At 35.7% G+C, this 18843-nt stretch overlaps 1 protein-coding gene across 1 annotated transcript; it reads left to right on the forward strand.

Annotated features, from left to right (window-relative positions):
• The first annotated feature begins 4206 nt into the window (after positions 1 to 4206).
• Positions 4207 to 14547, forward strand: LOC146141637 (cytochrome P450 2U1-like). The gene is made up of 9 exons (XM_083390219.1): positions 4207 to 4476; positions 5380 to 5513; positions 8364 to 8463; positions 9086 to 9195; positions 9708 to 9829; positions 10505 to 10623; positions 11572 to 11716; positions 12287 to 12450; positions 14239 to 14547. Exons 1-9 carry the CDS (start codon positions 4207 to 4209, stop codon positions 14545 to 14547), a joined length of 1473 nt encoding a protein of 490 aa, XP_083246345.1.
• Positions 14548 to 18843: the final 4296 nt, after the last annotated feature.

Below are 18843 nucleotides of genomic sequence, written 5' to 3' on the forward strand. Positions count from 1 at the left end.
ACGCCACCAAATGTGGTTGTATTAGGGCTTTTTCTTCCGATTAGCCCGTAATTGCTATCAGCAGTATAAAGCAGTTTTATCCTGGACTTGTTTTCCACCTGGTAAGGTACGAACACAGCTGTTTTTTAACGTTCATTGAACTTTCCTTTTATTGAATATACTGTTGCTGTCAGCCATTGTATCAATTGTAAAATTGTTCTGCCGGCAATGTTTGTAACTTTCCGTTTAAACTAGAAAAAGATAAAGGATTTGCGAATTCGGCCTTTTTGGTTCTTTTATAAATTACACACAATGCGGACAAGTACTGTAATCTATACCCTTGTTAACTAAATCTCTTTGAGACAGATATGGAAGGAATATTCAGAGTTTAGAGTTAAAATGCCAACCCTAAATAGCACGTTTATTGATGGTCCTATATTCACTGTTTTTAATAAATTGTACTGAACAAACAAAATTGTATACTGCAAAATACTGTATACTTAAATACGAAATGTTATTTGTGTACTATAGCCCAGACTTGTACAACAAGATAATTAATTTTAACAACTAATTCTTGTCTTTTGTAGTATAGATTGTGTACTATAGATTGTATTTTTTGAATAATACAATAAACCAATGTGTGATTGAAAAAAGCATTTAATTTAACACAACTATCAGGCGACATTAAAAGAAACAATGAGCTGTGTTATACGCGTAATAAAAATCCGAAAATTTGTCAAAGAACGGAAAAGGAATTACAAGTCAAAATCGAAACTTTTGTGGATGCTCTGATTTGCGAGAAGACGATAAGCGGAGATTTAATTACTGAAGTCACAGTTAGTACACGTTTAGCTATGTTATGTATAGTGATATTTTTCTTACAACTGACTGTGATAAGAGTGGCCAAGAAAGTAAGAAACCACGAGCAGCATTTGTTACCTGGGTAACCGCAAAGAGCCACAGCTTTCACATGGGCAGAGATAAGTATCGCCTGTTTCTTCTTCCCTAACTTTACCAAGCTAGATTTATTATAAATGCTACATAAAAGCAATACTATGAAGATTAATTCAGTATAGAATCGAACGATACTACCATTTGGCATCGAGTATTGACGTGCTAAGGCAGTGGTTCTTAAACTTTTCCCTTGCTGCAACTCTTTCAAATCATCAACCAATTCTCGCACGATCTACAAAATTGCAAAAATGACAAAACGATTAATTTTTTTTTTAAACAAGTAAACATAATAACAAAACGTGAGTTAAAATCTAACTGAGAAAAGAAATAAATTACAGTAATACATTTTCTGTGTCTGATTCAGTATCCCCGCACCTCCTTGGAGCTGTTCTCATACACCTGTTTATGAAACAATGTGCCAAGTGAACAAATTCAATATAACATATGACTGATGCATTTTTTAAGAACGGTGTTATTGAGAGCTACTGCTTCGACATGTGGCTGATGCCCGGCTGATGGGTTTGGAATCTGCAAGTTCCCTTCTCAACTGACGCTTGCTTCTGCTTCTGCGTATTCGCCTTCCGACATTTGATCCGCAAAGAAGTGGTTGACACTGTGGTGAGTTGTTACATACGATCGTGCCAACTAATTTCAGTTGGAAAGGATAATGGTGAAGTTATGAAGCAAAAATATGCACTGACATTATAAAACGTAACACTTAATTGGTAAAAATTAACAGCATAGGAAGTTTTATTCATGTGAATAGTTATGTTTAGATTTACTTTTTGTGGCTGGTAGTTATTATTTAACCTAATAATCGTATTTAAGATGTGTCAATTTAATAACTGAAGTGTTGTAAAATGGAGAAAGAGTTGCTGCGGCCAAAGGAACTCTCGGTTGAGGCAAATCTAAACAAATCCTTGAGTAAAAACCCTAAACGTTTAGATAGAGCAGGGTTCTCAAAGTTCATTCCTTACGAGCCCAAACACTGTCAATTCCGTTACTTTCGAATGTTACCGGAAAAAATTTGATAAAATCTGTGCCAATAAGTCAAGACTTGTTACCATATTAGGATGCATTAATTGTCCAAAAGTTAAGTTTGTTGAAATGTATGACGTAAAGGTTTGTCACGCTTTGTGACGTCATTTAAGATGATCACGACTTGCCCCCTAGAAAAAACATTGATCTGCCCTGGTCTCCTGCTAACTCTGCCTTAAAATACTGGTTCTCGCCAAAAAAAATAGTTGCTCAGGAGAAAGAGAGAACAGTGAACAGTGGTTCTGGCTATAACTATTTTTAACTGCTTTAAAAGGAAATAATGTATAACAATTCAACTAAAATATAAAGCATCTTAATTTTTTTGCAACATCCTAATTTATAACAACACAATTAGAACAAATCGTTTAAGAAAACAATACGGTAGTTTTCCTTCTGTTAAATTAAAAATATTTTTTGTGAATTTAATATCAAAACAATTATGATTCGTGCAGTGAATAATTAAAAATTGCTTATTTTAACTAACACAAAGCTTTTTTTAACAGATAACGTTTAAGGCAAAGCATAAATAATAAGTTGTCAAAACAATAGTTAGCACTAATTTAATGTTTAAGCAATGCATAAAATTCTTTACATCTGGCAATGCATGAAACCTACTTACATGTCATCTTAAAAACAACGTGGTTCACTGACATGACCTATTGCGTGAGAAGAAAAATTTCAGCAAACTTTCTATGCCACGAACCCTAAGCGCGCCATGATCATGAAACAACCAAGATTTCCGATTAAAATCAGTAGGTGTCATTATTTCGAGTTGAACCTCTTTTCAACCGTGCATAGTGAGCGGGAAAATTTACCACGGTTGGGAACTTCCCTATAAGCAAACGTGCACCTTTAGAGATGCATTGGGTGAAAATGAACCAAAGTAACCGGATGGAACTATCAGTTCTCCTTAATGTCTTACTGCAAAGAGTTTCTTGTCCGTTTGAGACTAACACGGCGCAAAACTCGACAGGTTCGGGTTATTTTTATCGCTTACAGCGCGAAAACCTGCCTTAAGGCCGCAATACAAGGTCAAATTGGGGTCAAATCGTGACGCAAGTAGCCACGCGAAAATATTTGTATAAAAATCGCGCGAAGCTCTTGTCTGTTTAATAAACTCGCGATAAGTTACCAAACTGCATGGAAATCCCGCTTAGGGCCGCAGCTACAAAAAGGCGAGCACAAAGGGAATTGGAATCACTTCGATGTGAACCTTCGTGTGTTAACCTACAAGTCTCTAGTTGTTCTGCGACTTTGCGTATTCTGTTAAATGGCGGAATTGGCTTTATGCCTAAAAGCTTAATTAATAACTGTGAGGAATTGCAATCAATTTAAAGTGAACCTTCGTGTGTTAAGCTAAATGTCTTTATTGTTGTTCAGCCAATTGGCCATTTGTTTTAAAATGGTGTAATTGGCTTTATGGTTATGCGGGTGATACGTAATAATTGCGAAAGGAAAATATTTTGTAATTTTAAGCAAAACTGTTGTTTTTCGTGAACAATAAATAGATTTATAGAAGGTTAGTTTAAACGCTCTGAGTCGAGCCAAATTGGTAACTACATGTCCATGTAGGACGGAAGGAAATAATTAAAATAAACTAAACTTGTTCGAATTTGGTGTATACATCTGGTGCTTAAAAATGTCCCGCTGTACTGGTGCAACATTTCGTTTAAATTTAAAAATAATTGCATTGGGCGACAGTTATATAAAGACATAGCTTTACGTTTAAAAGGCAAAAAGATTCGTTAAATTTGTTTAAAACAACCTTGCTGATTAAAGTTTCGTGAATTTAGCTACTGGACTATGAATCTCAAAGGCGACCCACATTAACGGATGCTTAAAAAAAATTGGTATCAAAACGTCGTCGATTTGCTCGAATTTTTGGCTTTGAAATTCATTAACAAGTTTTGCGAAGTTCTGTACGAATCTCTTAAAGTTGAAAAATATTGCATAAAATTGTGCCAGACAGAAATACAACAGTGCTGGTTATATAACGATTAATATGGCAAATTCTAAAATATAATGGCGCAAATAGGTTTGTATTTCGCCACACCAATAGCAAAATAAACAAATAGCAGGCTAAATGTGTTGTACCTCAAAAATGAAAACATTGGAAAAAAAATGCAAATCTGATGTAACCAGTCTCGTTTTAGATTAAACGTATTAAATTTAAACAAAATAAGCAAAAAATAACGGAAAAATCTTTTTTCTGTAGAAGCAAAGTCGGCTGCTAAAATGTCGCACCAAATCATAGTGGACGTGGTGAGAGATCAATGGAAACTGATATTTTCCATCGGACTTCTGATGTGGTTTTGGTGGCAGCGAACCTGTCGCAACTTCCCCCCTGGGCCGAGGGGAATCCCGCTGCTCGGGGTTCTCCCCTGGATGAGAAACAACACGGCGGCTTGCATCAAGAAGTGGAGCGAGAAGTACGGCTCGGTGATGTCGGTTCGATTCGGAATGGAAGACGTGGTGGTGCTCAATAACCACGACGCAGTCACCCAGGTTTGAAAAGGCGATTTCGCTTTAATATAAAATATAACTTTCGCTTTGTTTTCATAAGATTTGAAGCGACTTTACCACTGCTGTTGGCATTAACGATTGCCAAAAAATACAGAAATAGACGAGTCGATATCTAAAAATATATATGCTGTTGCTGCCAGGCAAAATAATTTACAATAAACTAGTACCGGAACAGCTTTTTTTAGAATGTTGATATTAAATATATAGTTGTTGCCAGATATTGTAATAATTATAAAGTTGTTCTACCAACATACGTTTTTGTATTAAATGTGCCAACGGTTCGATGAGCTATATAGGTCATCTTGGTCACTGCAATGAAGCTGCAACTCAGCTAAATATAGATACAGTAGTCAAACAATAACGAAAAATACAAAGGACCGCGTCAGTGACTTTCTTTTTTCGACTGAATGTTTAAGATCAATATATTTTCGTATAAAATATCTCAGGCCATACAGTTTTCATGGTATTTTTCGTTAAGTATTTCGCCGAGTTTTAAGTTTATTAGTTAAATGTAGATTACCTTATTAGGGCATCAGAACGTTACCTGTTTAAATCATCGGATGGTATGGATTTTATATTTCAAAAGATAAAATTTGTTTGATATAAAACTGCCGTGCAGATGTAAGTATTTGGCCAAATTTTCAAAATGCTTAAATGGGTTCTGGTGAGTAGTATGTTCGATCTGTCTGAAAAAACAGCCATTCTATACGACCATAGCACAATATTTTTCGTCAATTTAAAAAATCGTCTTACGGCTGATTAAGCTTTTGTTGCTTTCGACTTTCTTTTAACACAATTATGTGAGAAAGTTTTTTAACATTTTATTACTGAAAAATAACGGAGTATGTAGCTTTTAGCGTTTTAACAATTGTACATCACTTACAGGCCTTTGTAAAACAAGCGAAAATCTATTCGGGCCGAAGGCAAATCCCTAAACTTGGTTTGGTTAAAGGACTGGTGACCAATGACACCCAATCGTTCACACCTCTGAAGCATTTCGGATTGAAATTTCTCAAGTTGTAAGTCGAACTAATGTAAATGTTGATGTAAACGCAGATTTTTAGATTATGTATGTTAAGCAGCCAATTTCAATTAATGTAGGGTAAGCTGTTTCACATTACAAAACATGCCTATGAACTTATTCAAATGAGGTTGAAATGATATTTCTCTATATTATTGGATATGAATCAGGAATTAAAACGCAACTATAACGGGCTGTCATAAAATAAGTAGTCTTAATAAATAATAGGTTGTTATGTGCTCTTCGCCTGAATCTGAATGTAAATATTTTAAAAAATTGGGCAACATAGCACTTGTGCGAAACCAAAATGCCTTTATTTGATTTCATATTGGACCTTGTATATTTCAACAGGGGAGACATGACCACCGTGATATCTGAACTCCACTAAATCGAAACTAAAACAAACTGCCATTGAATTTAAGGAGCATACCGTCAGGTCGCTTATAGATTTATTGTACATTCACATAATTCAGCATAGTTCGCAAACACGTCTCACAAGTAAGGCATGCATCTGTTGACTGTAGTGCAGTAGAAAGGACACTTTGACTAACGTTGCATTCAAAGCGAATGCGTTGAGGATTAAAACTGGCCAGTTAACTAGCAGGATGCAGCGCACAGGAAACACGCCAGAAAGACTTTAGCAGACTTTAGCACACGCACAATAAACACAGTACTGTTAATAACAAATACAGACGCTGATTCGCTACACCATCCGCCTTCCCCCAGGAACACAAAAAAAGTTCCTAGCAGTTCGTTGAGCCGCGCTTCTTCTTTCAAATCTTCCCAGGATCCGATCAGAAGTCGACCAACAAACGCAGAACGTCGGACATTTGTGCAATATGGAAACAGCACGTGTTGGGAACCGTGGTGTTCAATAGAGCGAAGACGGTTCATGAATTCCTTGTCTTGGCGGCCCACGAACAACTCCAGGGGTAGCTGGTTGTACGACACGATGTAACGTCTGAAATGGTACTTGAAAGGCACAATAAACAACAATGCAAAACACTTTTGAATAGCCTATAATGCAGAAAATGATCGTCTTAAAACGCAATTCTAATTTCAAATCGCAAAACTGAAGTTAGTTGCTTAGAGTCTTTTGCTCTAGAATACCAATTAAAAGGGGCAAGGTGCTAATCTCAAAAACGCGAAAACAAATTACATCGCCTAGTCCACATTAGATGGGTTCCCTAAAGCAGACATAATAACCTTGGCGCAAAAGGTTATTCTAGAAAGTTACTCTCTGCATGCTAGTAACTTCATGTGGGCTATATGACGGTTATCTCACACCGTCTGAAAGGTAAATGAGGCATCAAAGGCCTTAGCAATCATGGGTTTATAATACCCAGAGCATTTTCGCTTGCAGTCACAAAATGAGATAAATCTCGCGTTATGTTGGGAATTGGCAACAAGGTTTGGCCTTCTGCTCTGTTTTCCTTCTTATAAATCATAACGGTTAAGTGACGCAGGAATTTCAGACAAAGTGATCAGGTTATTTTGGGTGAGATATAAAACATCAATCACCATAACACGTGACCAGAGACAATAGCCGCAGTGGCTTTGACACTTTAAAAGTAACGACTTCTGTAAGTGCTGGTTGAGATAGAATCTATCCGTTTATTGGTTTTGAGATTAGGCCTAGTTATCACGAGAGGTGTTCAACCTCGATCGTAATATTTTCACCTTTAAAACTTTACCAAAAAAGGGCCATAATTTCGCAACAATAACTATAACAGTCTTGCGTAACCACTAATTTAAAGCGTCAAACGATTTTTCTCTGCATTACGGCTAATCAAATATCAATTTAACAAGCAATAACGCTGGCATAAACTAGTCAACAAACGTTTCAACAAATCATAACTGATCGGCGTAGCTTAAAAATACTTACAAGCGAAAAACTGCGCTAGCAAACCAAATGAATACATACTTTCTATGCAACCTGACAGTATGCATAAAATTTAAATCAGAAGGGTTTAATTGCGTGTTCATATCACGTCGGGCTCACCAATGTATATTTCAACAGGTGAGACATGACCACCGTGCTATCTGACTCCACTAAATCGAAACTAAAACAAACTGCCATTGTAATTTAAGGAGCATACTGTCAGGTCGCTTATAGATTTATTGTACATTCACATAATTCAGCATAGTTCGCAAACACGTCTCACAAGTAAGGCATGCATCTGTTGACTGTAGTGCAGTAGAAAAGGACACTTTGACTAACGTTGCATTCAAAGCGAATGCGTTGAGGATTAAAACTGGCCAGTTAACTAGCAGGATGCAGCGCACAGGAAACACGCCAGAAAGACTTTAGCAGACTTTAGCACACGCACAATAAACACAGTACTGTAAATAACAAATACAGACGCTGATTCGCTACAACCTAAACATATTTGCAAATTGATCGATATAATGACATTTAGATTCGTTTTGCAATACCGGCCTAAATTAGACAAAACAAATAGTTTTTAATAGCTTAAGAAGCGCACCGCTTTGAACAACAGTCAGTTAGTAAGGTCTAAAACTTTTAGTGTAAATAAGCATTTTCATCCGTTTATCTATACAAATGGCGAAATGCATATTTCTATCAAAAGTTTTAGATCTTGCTAAATGATTGTTGTTCAAAGGGATGCGCTTCTCAAGCTATTAAAAACTTTTAGAACTTTTATCGTCGGCATTATGTTTTCTGTTGAAGGGCAAGATTCTGTTGTGGTAACCATATAAGAACATGTCATTTTGAGACATTGACTCATAGAAAATCATACTTACCTGGTTGTGGCGTACCGGCCATAAATAGTTCTTTTATTGGACTGTTTCGGCTTACGTATAAAGAAGGCAACCAATTTTGCAGAAACATGGGCACAACTGAAATCGAAAAGATCTGCAACGAAGAAGCAAATTCATTCGTCAACCATCTGAAGCAAAAAGACGGAGAAATGGTGTCAATCGGGGTAAGCATTTTTTTGATATATTTTGTATCTCAGTGCAAAGGATAACGTAAAGCGGTTATTCAAGCCGCTAGTATCAAACTGTATTCAATCGAATAGCATAAAGTAGAATGAAATTGCAAAACGTCGATATCGTTCGGTTGGGGTGTCGGTAAGATAGGAAAATGTACTTCCTAACGCTACACCATAATTATTATAAAAAATGTGGATTATTAAATGCATGAAAAGTTATATATCCCCGTAGTAAATTAGTGATTCAATTAAATACCCTGTTTAAAATAATTTATTGGATGCAAAAAAAGAGAATTGTGTTTCAACAAGAAATGATTCACTATATAGTCTTTTTAATGTTGAATAATTCATGAAATAACAATTTTGAAGCATAATGGTTGAAAGTTGTATTAAGACGTACTAAGAATCAAAGCCCATACAGAAGTAGATTAAATTTAAAGTTTCGAATAAAATACAATTACTTAAATATTGTCTTCCATTAAATCAAAACTTTAGTTGAAACACAATTTTCGTATGTATCTAGTAGTACAAGTGACAAACTAAGTGACGACGTGGGCCAATTAGAGAGCTGCTGATTACGTCTATTTTCTATAAGATCCGTTGTTTTATTCAGGACGAACTTGTGAAACTCACGGGAAACATTAGCACCCAAGTTCTCTTCGGCAAACGCTTCCAATATGACAACAAGGAACTTGGCAAGATTGCACATATGATGGGAGGAATGTAGGTCACCTTTTTATAATAATAAAATAATCAAACTTAAAATAGAAAAACACTGTCGGATTAATCGCATATGTATTCGCAAAATTATTTTTTGTTTTAATAAAATGTATAATACACCTAGGATAAGAAAAGGGAAGGGGCTTTTGAACCCGACAGCAAGGTAGTTCAAATCGACATACAATCACTAACGGGTGCAAGCGTAATAGAGCGATCCGGTCAAAAAGCCTACAGGAATTTTCTGAGGTTATTTGCCCGGCTAACAATTTAATTTAAATCGACTTCCGAAAAAAATCAACAAAATATGCAAAACTCGGAAAACCACGAACCAAACCCAAACGCTAACCCAAACCATAATTCAAAAAATAAATAATCACGTATTGGTGAAGGTGTAAAAGCGCGATCCTGTCAAATAGCCACTTTCTATAAAAATCGTTCTCAATGAAAAACAATTGATCCCAGATTTTAAACCTCGCTTCTTTTCGACACAGTTCATTAAATCTTTCTTTTTTTAGGTTAACAAACGACAAAGACATGACCCTGGTTGTTCTTGTACGCCTCTGGATTCTGCTTCGAAACCTGCCGCCATTTTCCGGTGCTGTGAACCAGTTACGCACACGACAGGCCTTCTTACTTGGTGAGCTAAGACACGTCGAACTGTCGTTTATTAGTTGCAATGAACAAGACTAGACAACCAATTGCGAATAATGTGCACAAAAAGTCAACCTTCATAATAATGTTTAATTAAGATTTTATCTATCAATATGTGTAGTCCTATCAATATGTGTAGTTTGTATGATATTTGTTCGGTGAGAGAAATATATTTTTTTACATCAAAAAACAATCTACGTCAAAATGTGATGTCACAAAGCAATGTTAAATGTGACGTCACAAAGTTACTTCTAAACAAATTTTTTTAGGGAAATTTAATTCATAGCGTGACGTCACGAAGCTACGTCAAAATGTGACGTCACAAAGTTACGTCAAAATGTGACGTCATATTGTTACGTTAATACAGTTTGTGGGTGGCCATGGCCAATGTCTTCTGCAAGAAATTTTTTCCTAACTTTTTTTAAACGTTTAAAATAATTGTTTATTACAATTAATATCGATTATTATTATTGGATGGATTTATTACAAAGACAGCCTTACATGAAAATATCGGTAAAGAATAATTAAAGGTAAAGAATTACCTTATACTGGCGAGCATCACGAAAGAAGTAAACTTTTTATTGTTTTCCATCAAACTGCAACCACCAATACAGATTTTCAAGAAGAATACCATAAGTTACTAACGCACATGCTTTTGCAGAAAAAGTGAAATCGCTGATCAAGGAACACAGACAGGAATTTAATCCCGATAAAGTGAACACTTTTCTGGATGCCTACATCTACGAGCAGATCTACGGAAGCCAAAAAGAAGCATTTACGGTAAGACCCAACTGGTGCCTAAATCAAGTAAATTTACATAGACAGGTTTTGACAGTGTTGTGAACATGTCATTTCAAAATGACTTAAGTCAAGTCAAGCCTTTGCAAATATAACAAGCACAATCCAAGTCACTATGAGAGCAAGTCAACTTCAAATCATGTCATTGACATAAATTCACAACGTTAAGGTATTAAAATTGGTAAATTCATCCGATTATTATGAGCAAAAATTCAACGAAAAAATAACACCAAAGCAATATACAGCAATAAAATGGTTAACGTGCAAAATTTGCGAGTAATTTTAATTAAAAGCATTTTATGAAATCCCAAGTTATTCGACAAAATCACTCAGGTACAAGTCAAGTTAAGTTATTCAAAAACAGTGGCTTATATGAAATTAAGTCAAGTCAATGACTTAAGTCTTTACAACACTATAAGGTACTGAAGATTAAAATATATTGGAAGAGGGTATATCGTACCAAACTATTAACACTTATCTCTAGTGGTACTCTGTATTTTGGATTGTGATATAAGACCATACAAATCAATAAATGTAAAGAGCTTGTTTGTATAGGAAGAAAAATAGCATTCAACTCAAAGCATTTTACCACATGTCGCAGTTCATTTGGCAGTTACAAAGTCTTGTAACTAAATTCGAAAATATTTTTAAATATGTTGTAAAAATACCTGAATTAAAACAGTTGTAACGAGAATGTGAAAGTTTTACATAGCTTTCATTTATGTTTTGCTTGTTTGCAAAAACGCGATGTTTTTTGCTGAACCTTAATTTGTTAAATCATGATTACGTTATTAGGTTTATATTCTGCAAAAATTCCACAAAAAAAGAGTCAAATTAAAAAATTATGAAAATATCAATCTAAACTCTAACATATCATACGCACTCTCTTTATTTATTTATTTAGTCCTTTAATTTACTAAAAAATTGCAGGACTCCATGCTGGAAGGATTTTGCTTCGATATGTGGTCGATGGGTTTGGAAAAAGGAAGTTCTGTGATCACGTGGTGTGTTTTCTCCTTTGTTCGCTACCCTCAGTTCCAGGAGGCAATACAACAGGAAGTCGACCAAGTGCTAGGTATAAACAGTTTCCAGCAGTTATCATGTTTTGTGATGCGCACTGTGGGAGCATTCTTCTATAAGAATGACCTACGATACAATCTAGAGATTGAAAGTGAATAAAGAGCTGTTATTTATTCTACGCCTATGATATTTATTCTACGCCTAAGTAAAACCTTCAACCATTATCATAAGATTTATTCGAAGCGTTCAAAATGCTACTTACTTCTATATGGGGTTTAAAATTCTTACTTGGTCTACCTACAACCTCCAGCCATTATATTAAGAATTATTCGTTCACAAAATGCTACCTACTTCAGTATGGGCTTTGATATTCTTAGTACGTTAACTACAACCTCCAATTATTATCTTAAGATTTATTCGAAACGTTCACAAAATGCTACCTACTTCTGTATAGGGTTTGATAATCTTACTATGTCTTTCTACAACCTCCAGCCATTATCTTAAGATATATTTTATAAACATTCAAAATGCTACGTATACTACTGTGTGGTGTTTGATATTCTTACTACGTCTTACTACGTCTTACTACAACTTCCAACGATTACTAACCAACCACATTTTGCAGGCAACAACGGCACACCGTCTTCAGCGATCAAAAAAGACATGCCGTTGACAATGTCGTTCATTCAAGAAGTTCTGCGCTTTAAAACCATGGCTCCACTGGGATTTGAACACGTCACTACTGCAACCAGCACCTTGAACGGATACACCATTCCTAAAGGAACAACGGTATGTACATTTCGCTTGAGAGTTGGGTGTTTTTTTTAGCCAGGGCTGCGGAGTCGGTTAAAAATGTTCCCAGCCTTGGGTCCCGAGTCCGGCTTAGACTCTACAGCCTATATTTGGCCAATTCACGTAACTTAATACGATGAATATTCAACAATGAAAGACACACACAAACATATGTGTTTAATAACATCTGTGATCTAGCCCCTCGGAAGTTGCTTTATGACCAACGATTACGGCTTCCGTATCAATAGTACACCGAAAAGCCATCGCAGACTCGCCGAATCTGTCGATCTATGATGCAAGCAGAGCAAGCCAGAAAAACAACTGGCCTGCAGTGAGGTTCGAACTCACGACCTCCGGTAAAGCCGGAAAGTACGGTCCCGGCTTTACCGGCGGTCGTGAGTTCGAACCTCACTGTAGGCCAGTTTTTTTTGTTTTTTTTAGTTTTTTTTCTGGCTTGCTCTGCTTGCATCATAGATCGACAGATTCGGCGAGTCTGCGATGGCTTTTTGGTGAATATTCAACAATTTACTTATAAGGTTGCCATACAATTGGTCCAATTACAAAACATGAGTGGAAAATGTCCACCATTACGCTATTCCGCATACACAGTTTAAAGTCGGCGGCCATATCAGTTTTGCTACTGTGCATGAGCACGACGAACTCGAGACTCGTTTCTCGTAATTTACTCGAGTTCAGAGCCCGACTCCGACTCTATAGACCTGGTTGTAATAATTTGTAAAGTATTCGGTCAGGTTTACTTTTAGAGGGCATTTTTTTAGAGTTTAAAACATTAGTTAAAATTGATTTTAAATAAGGATAAATACCAATTTAAACGACCAGCCGAATGTTTGCCGTAAACGATAGGTTGGTTGACCTGGGAAACAAAATGGCGGTTTACACCGCGGAGGTAAGTAACACGTCAAATGATAAAATAGTTGAACAATAGAAAATATTCGATATAACGTTTCAATTTCACTATTCTACCTCGTTAAAAAGTGATGTCGTCTTGGGAATCGTATCGGAAGATGCTAATTGTGGTAGTGAAAACCTGCCAGATATATTTGGTGCATTTGCTTAGCAGTACTAAGCAACATTAGCCTTGTTTAGAATTTCTACTAACAGCCACTTTGTAAGCTTAAAAAATAATAAAAAAATAAATAAAATTGAAAAGTTGAAATAAATTAGAAAATAAATATGCTGTTGCTACCTGGCCTAGTATAATAAAAATAGGTTATTTTGGTATATATGTGTTAAACCAACGTTTCGGCTTATTATTCGATGAAGGCTTACCGAAACATTGGTTTAACAAATATATACCAAAACAACCTATTTTTATTATAATGCCAGGTCTTAAAAATATGATTTAAATTCAGGAAGATTAGTTCCCTTCAGTCTTTAACCTACTATTTATAGATAAATTTACCTTTCAAAGTAGAATCGCAAAGTTAGCTCGTAAAGCATCGCTAAAATTTATAAATTTATTAGCTATCGGATGTGTGTAGGAATAAAGTGTCGACAGTTTGATCCTTGATTAAAAGTCTTGGCGGTTGTTATAATAAGATGCGTGAAGTCTAAGTCTTTCTGAGATTGATTTTGGCCCACGAATAGAAAAAGGTTACCCACTCCTGGTTTAAGCATTAATGATGTTATATTGTATCGGAGCGTGATTTTTTTTTTGTTTAAAAGATTGTGTCTCACTATAGAAATAAAATGTCAAGTACTCCATTCACAGCTATGAGTACGCCTACAGCCTGTGCCAATTTAAATCTGCTAACTTTACTATAGGTTCTTGCCAACCTGCTTGGAATTCACATGGACCCGGAAGTGTGGGAAGAACCTACAGCGTTCAACCCTTACCGACACATGGACGCCAATGGGTGTCTGAAGCCTTCCAGCAAAGTCATTCCCTTCTCGATGGGTTCCCGTTCGTGTTTGGGCGAAAGCATGGTGCGCAGCGAGATTTTCGTTGCCTTCGTCAAACTTGTTCAAACCTTCGAAATGTCGCTCGGAAAAACTTGCCAAAGCAACGAGACGCCGCAAAATTTCGTCACCTGTCCTCAGTCCTTTGAGGTTTCGTTTAAAGAACGAATGTAAAGAAAAATACTTTATTATGGTAGCCGTTGGCATCGCATACCTTTAACATGTTGTTGTATACTAGCTTTCATTTAGAATACTAACCACGTCAATTTCCCAGTGCTGCAAACGAGTAGTTTTAAAATGAAGTCCAAGTCAAGTCTTTTGAAAATAACTAAAGTCCCTGTCAAGTCATTTGAAAAATAACTTAAGTCCAAGTCAAGCCATTTATAAAATAACTTAAGTCCAAGTAAAGTCTTTCAATAAATCACAAGTCAAGTCCCAGTCAAGTCATAACTAAGAAAGTCAATTCCAAGTGAAGTCTTTGTCATCAAAAGTGAACGTTAAACTACTAAAGTTGGTAAACTATCTCGATTACGAGCAATAACTCAACTTGAAAATTAACGATATGCGAAATTGCTTAAAATAATTTTTTTAGGATATATATAAAAAAAAAATTATTTTAGGATATATAACAGAATTTAATAAAAAAAATTCTTTATGTAAACACTTTATTTTAACCCAAGTATATCGTACGAATGACTTAAGTCAATTTAATTTATCCAAATGACAATTCATTTTAAAAAAAAAGTGACTTAAGTGCACTAGCGTCCTAATTCCAAATAATTAGTTGCATGCCGGTTTCATGTATATTGCATATATTTTTTCTACAATAACAAAGGTTTGGTTGGTTTCAAATGTACATGAAAAAAATAAAAAAAATAATAAAACGGGAGTATGGCGTTTTATTTGTGGCAAATTGAAAAAAATAACCATTTATTATTATAATTATTATTGAACAAAAATTACTTTAACTAAAAAAATATTCAGAATTTAGAAAGGTTAAAGTGAATTTGATTGTCGTTAAATCAATAAAAAAGTGAATTTGTTTTACTTTTACGTTTAACTCTTGAAACGTAGACTGCAGTATACCAAAGCTTCATAGCTTCATGCAGTCAATTGTGAAGTAAAAAGAAAGGGTAAAACCGGGAAGCAGGCAGCTCCAAATTTCGTTGTGTATCTTCATTAGCAAACAAGATATAGATCAGATGAATTTTTAAACATTACTTAAGGCAGGGATGGCGAACCACTGTCCCGCGGGTCACGAAGTGACCCACCACATTTCACAGATTTTTAATGACCCACTTGCCTCTCTAGAAATACGGAAATGTTATAAATCATTTTCATCAAAAGGATAAATGCAAAAAAACAGTTCTCCGTTAGATAGCTCTATACTGTTTAAATCCAGACTGCCCATCTGTGGGTCGTGCAAAACTGTTTTAAGGGTGACGATTATGCCTACATTAACTGCACTTCAACAAATGCGTGCAGAAAAGCAGACAACTAAAAGCATTTTATTTATCGCCGTAAAACGTAAAGGGTGGCGATCCTGGGAAATTAAGAGTTGGCAAACAAAAAATTCTAGAAACTCTGGTTAAACCAATAAACAATGCTGAAAAGCTTTCTGTTGAACTCTTGTAATCCCATAAAAAATGCTGCTGCATTTCTAAGCTATTTAGCTTCTTAAATTTGCGGTAATCCGAATTTGTAAATCATACAAAAATTACCAACCCAGACAATAACACTTAAAACGACGCAGCAGCAGAGCTTCGCATAAAAATAGCAAATAACTAAATAAATGAGCCACATGCGCATTTTGTAAGGATTAAGGTCAGGTTTGTGACCCGCGGGATGATAAGGTTCGCCATCTCTGACCTATGGCAATGGTTCTCAAAGTGTGGGCCATGGCCCAATAGAGGCCTCGAGACCAATTTTAGTGGGCCATAGAGCCTCGATCAGTGGGTATAGGTAGTCTTACTTATGTGTTATTCGCTATGCAATTAACACGGCAGTGCACTTTTGAATTCATTCTGTTGAAAAAGATTTCAATTTCATTTAAACCCGAAAAGGGATTATTCAGTTACTGTTAGATTAAAGATCGCTTTATATAGTAACCAGGGCGATAAGTCAATTTGGAAAATTGTCTAAATGTCCTACAACAAAGGGTTTGCGTCAAATGGTGAACCGCGAACTGTTTTATGGACCAAATTTGGGCCACGGAATAAATACGTTTGGAAACCAGTAACCTAAGGCAAACTAACTTATCCATAATTTATACTTTTATAAAAAAATAAGTGTTGAAATATTAATATTATTATTTATCATCATTTTGTTTCAAACTATTTAATTGTATTATAAAGTAAAACACCCGCAGCTTAATAAGTTAAACGCATTGTCAGTTGTTTTGTCCTTTGAGCGAACCTTTTACGTTTTCTCTGTGCAACCTTGCAGCTGTTGGGTCAACCGCCTCACAAATTGATTCATGCCAATATTTCAAGCAATCTTAGTAAATGCTTAGTGTGGCACGACCTTCTTCTAAATTTAATTTAAAGTTTGCCTTTAAACCAAACAGCCGTACATTTTTGTGCTTTGCACGACGCCATGTCACCCTTTTATTTCGACATCAGTTGCACATTTTCAACTCCTAAAATAATAACGGGTTTTTTAGCTTCGTTGTTTTATAGCGCAGTGGTTCTTAACTTGTTTCTCGCGACGTCCTTGCATATACAAAAAACAGAGAAAGAGATTTAAATAACATATTAGGTGTGACATGTGATCTTCCAGGGGAGTCATAAGAAGATTAAACTTTTCAACAAACAAACCCTTTGGCATCTTATACAAGCTTATTGGGCATCGTAATTTTGTATACTGGCCTACACCTCGCTGCGAATACACACTATAGGGATTCCTCGCAATTTCTCATGATAACTGTCAACCAAATATTTTGGTCATTGCACTATCTATTAGCAGGACGATCACCTTCAGTCGTATATATGCGTTTTGACTGCAACACTACCTTTGTCTTTCTATCCATGTATAAGCAGAATCACAATTAGAAAATGTGATAAAACCCTAATAAACAGGTACAGTTTTATAATAATGAGTTCAAATGCACATGTCAGGGAATAATAATATCCGGGAGTATTTCGCTGTGTTTTAATGCAGAATCATTGAGAGACGCCCTTGGACAAATAGCGGCGCAAAGTTTGAGAACATCTGTAATAAGGTCACAGTATGACGTCATGTGGTGTGTAGCATAGACATTATACATCTAAAAAGTATCAGGCTATATCCCATTTTTATCAGGCCATCCCACCATGCCCTTTAATGGATGTAAACTAGGATTTTAGTTGTATTTTGGAATTCTACATCGAACGGTAACCCGAGGTTTTCTTTACGGTAATTTGTTTAAGACATACTCCATTATGACGTAACTTTGTGGCGCCATCCTTGAAAAATTTTACGCGTTCCGGTAAAAACAACGAAGAAAACTTATTCGACCTGCTTAAAACACCTGGCGGCACCAGCGTGGATCAGAAAAGTTTTACCGCCAAAACTAATCTCCTGAGCGCGTCCAGCTACTTGCAATAATCTAAATTACTAAATTGCAAAGTCTTAAATTCCCTGGCAAATACAGCAAAATAAACGTTGTTGATAAGCACACAAATAGGTGTAACTTTAGATAAACCGGATTTTCGTGTTGGTTTCTATGTTTTGACTTTATTTTGTGCAGTAGACCTTTTTTGTAATGTATCTGGTTGTGTGACAGAATTATTGTCTACGTCTACTCGCACCAAAGTATGAAGTGCTTAATGGCACATTCCGCATTCTCTCTGTGCGGTCAGCATTTGGATTTGTGTACTTAAAGACCGCTATCCGCTTGAAAACTAACGTCTTCTTAGCTATCGACTGGTGCTATTCATAGTTTGAAACTGGTTGTTCGTTCATCAACTAATACAATTCTAATCACCAGAACGTCTTGTGGCGGCTCGCGAGTTAGATATGCAACTTGAAGTTGGAGTTAGAACGAAAGCGTCAACTAGAACGCTCTTCTATTTGAATAAACTATTATAAGCTCAACAATCTAAACTCGTGACTACCATATTATTTAAATAAAGAAACATTAACAAATATTTACCAAAATATATAATTAACCTAATGAAATTTCGTTTAATAAATTTTTGATTAAAATTTAGCTTAAATTTGCATTTAGCAAAGCGTTATGTTACTGTAAATAACAGTTAATATACTTATTTTAAAGAATCTTTCACAAGGCGAAAGCTGGTGGAAATGATGATCACTATTTCCAGCAATCCGTCTCTAATATATAAGGGAACTTTGCGAAATTTTTGCTTTATATGTTTTCCCAAGTGCTTTGCGTATAGGTTAGTCTCGTCCAAGCTGTGTATTTCTGCAAGATTCTTACAAAGTTAAAAACTTTTTAGTGACCCTTTATTCCTTATAAGATAGCGCTAA

Source organism: Ascidiella aspersa, chromosome 5, assembly GCF_963924565.1.
Source record: "Ascidiella aspersa chromosome 5, kaAscAspe10.2, whole genome shotgun sequence".
Lineage (NCBI taxonomy): Eukaryota > Metazoa > Chordata > Ascidiacea > Phlebobranchia > Ascidiidae > Ascidiella > Ascidiella aspersa.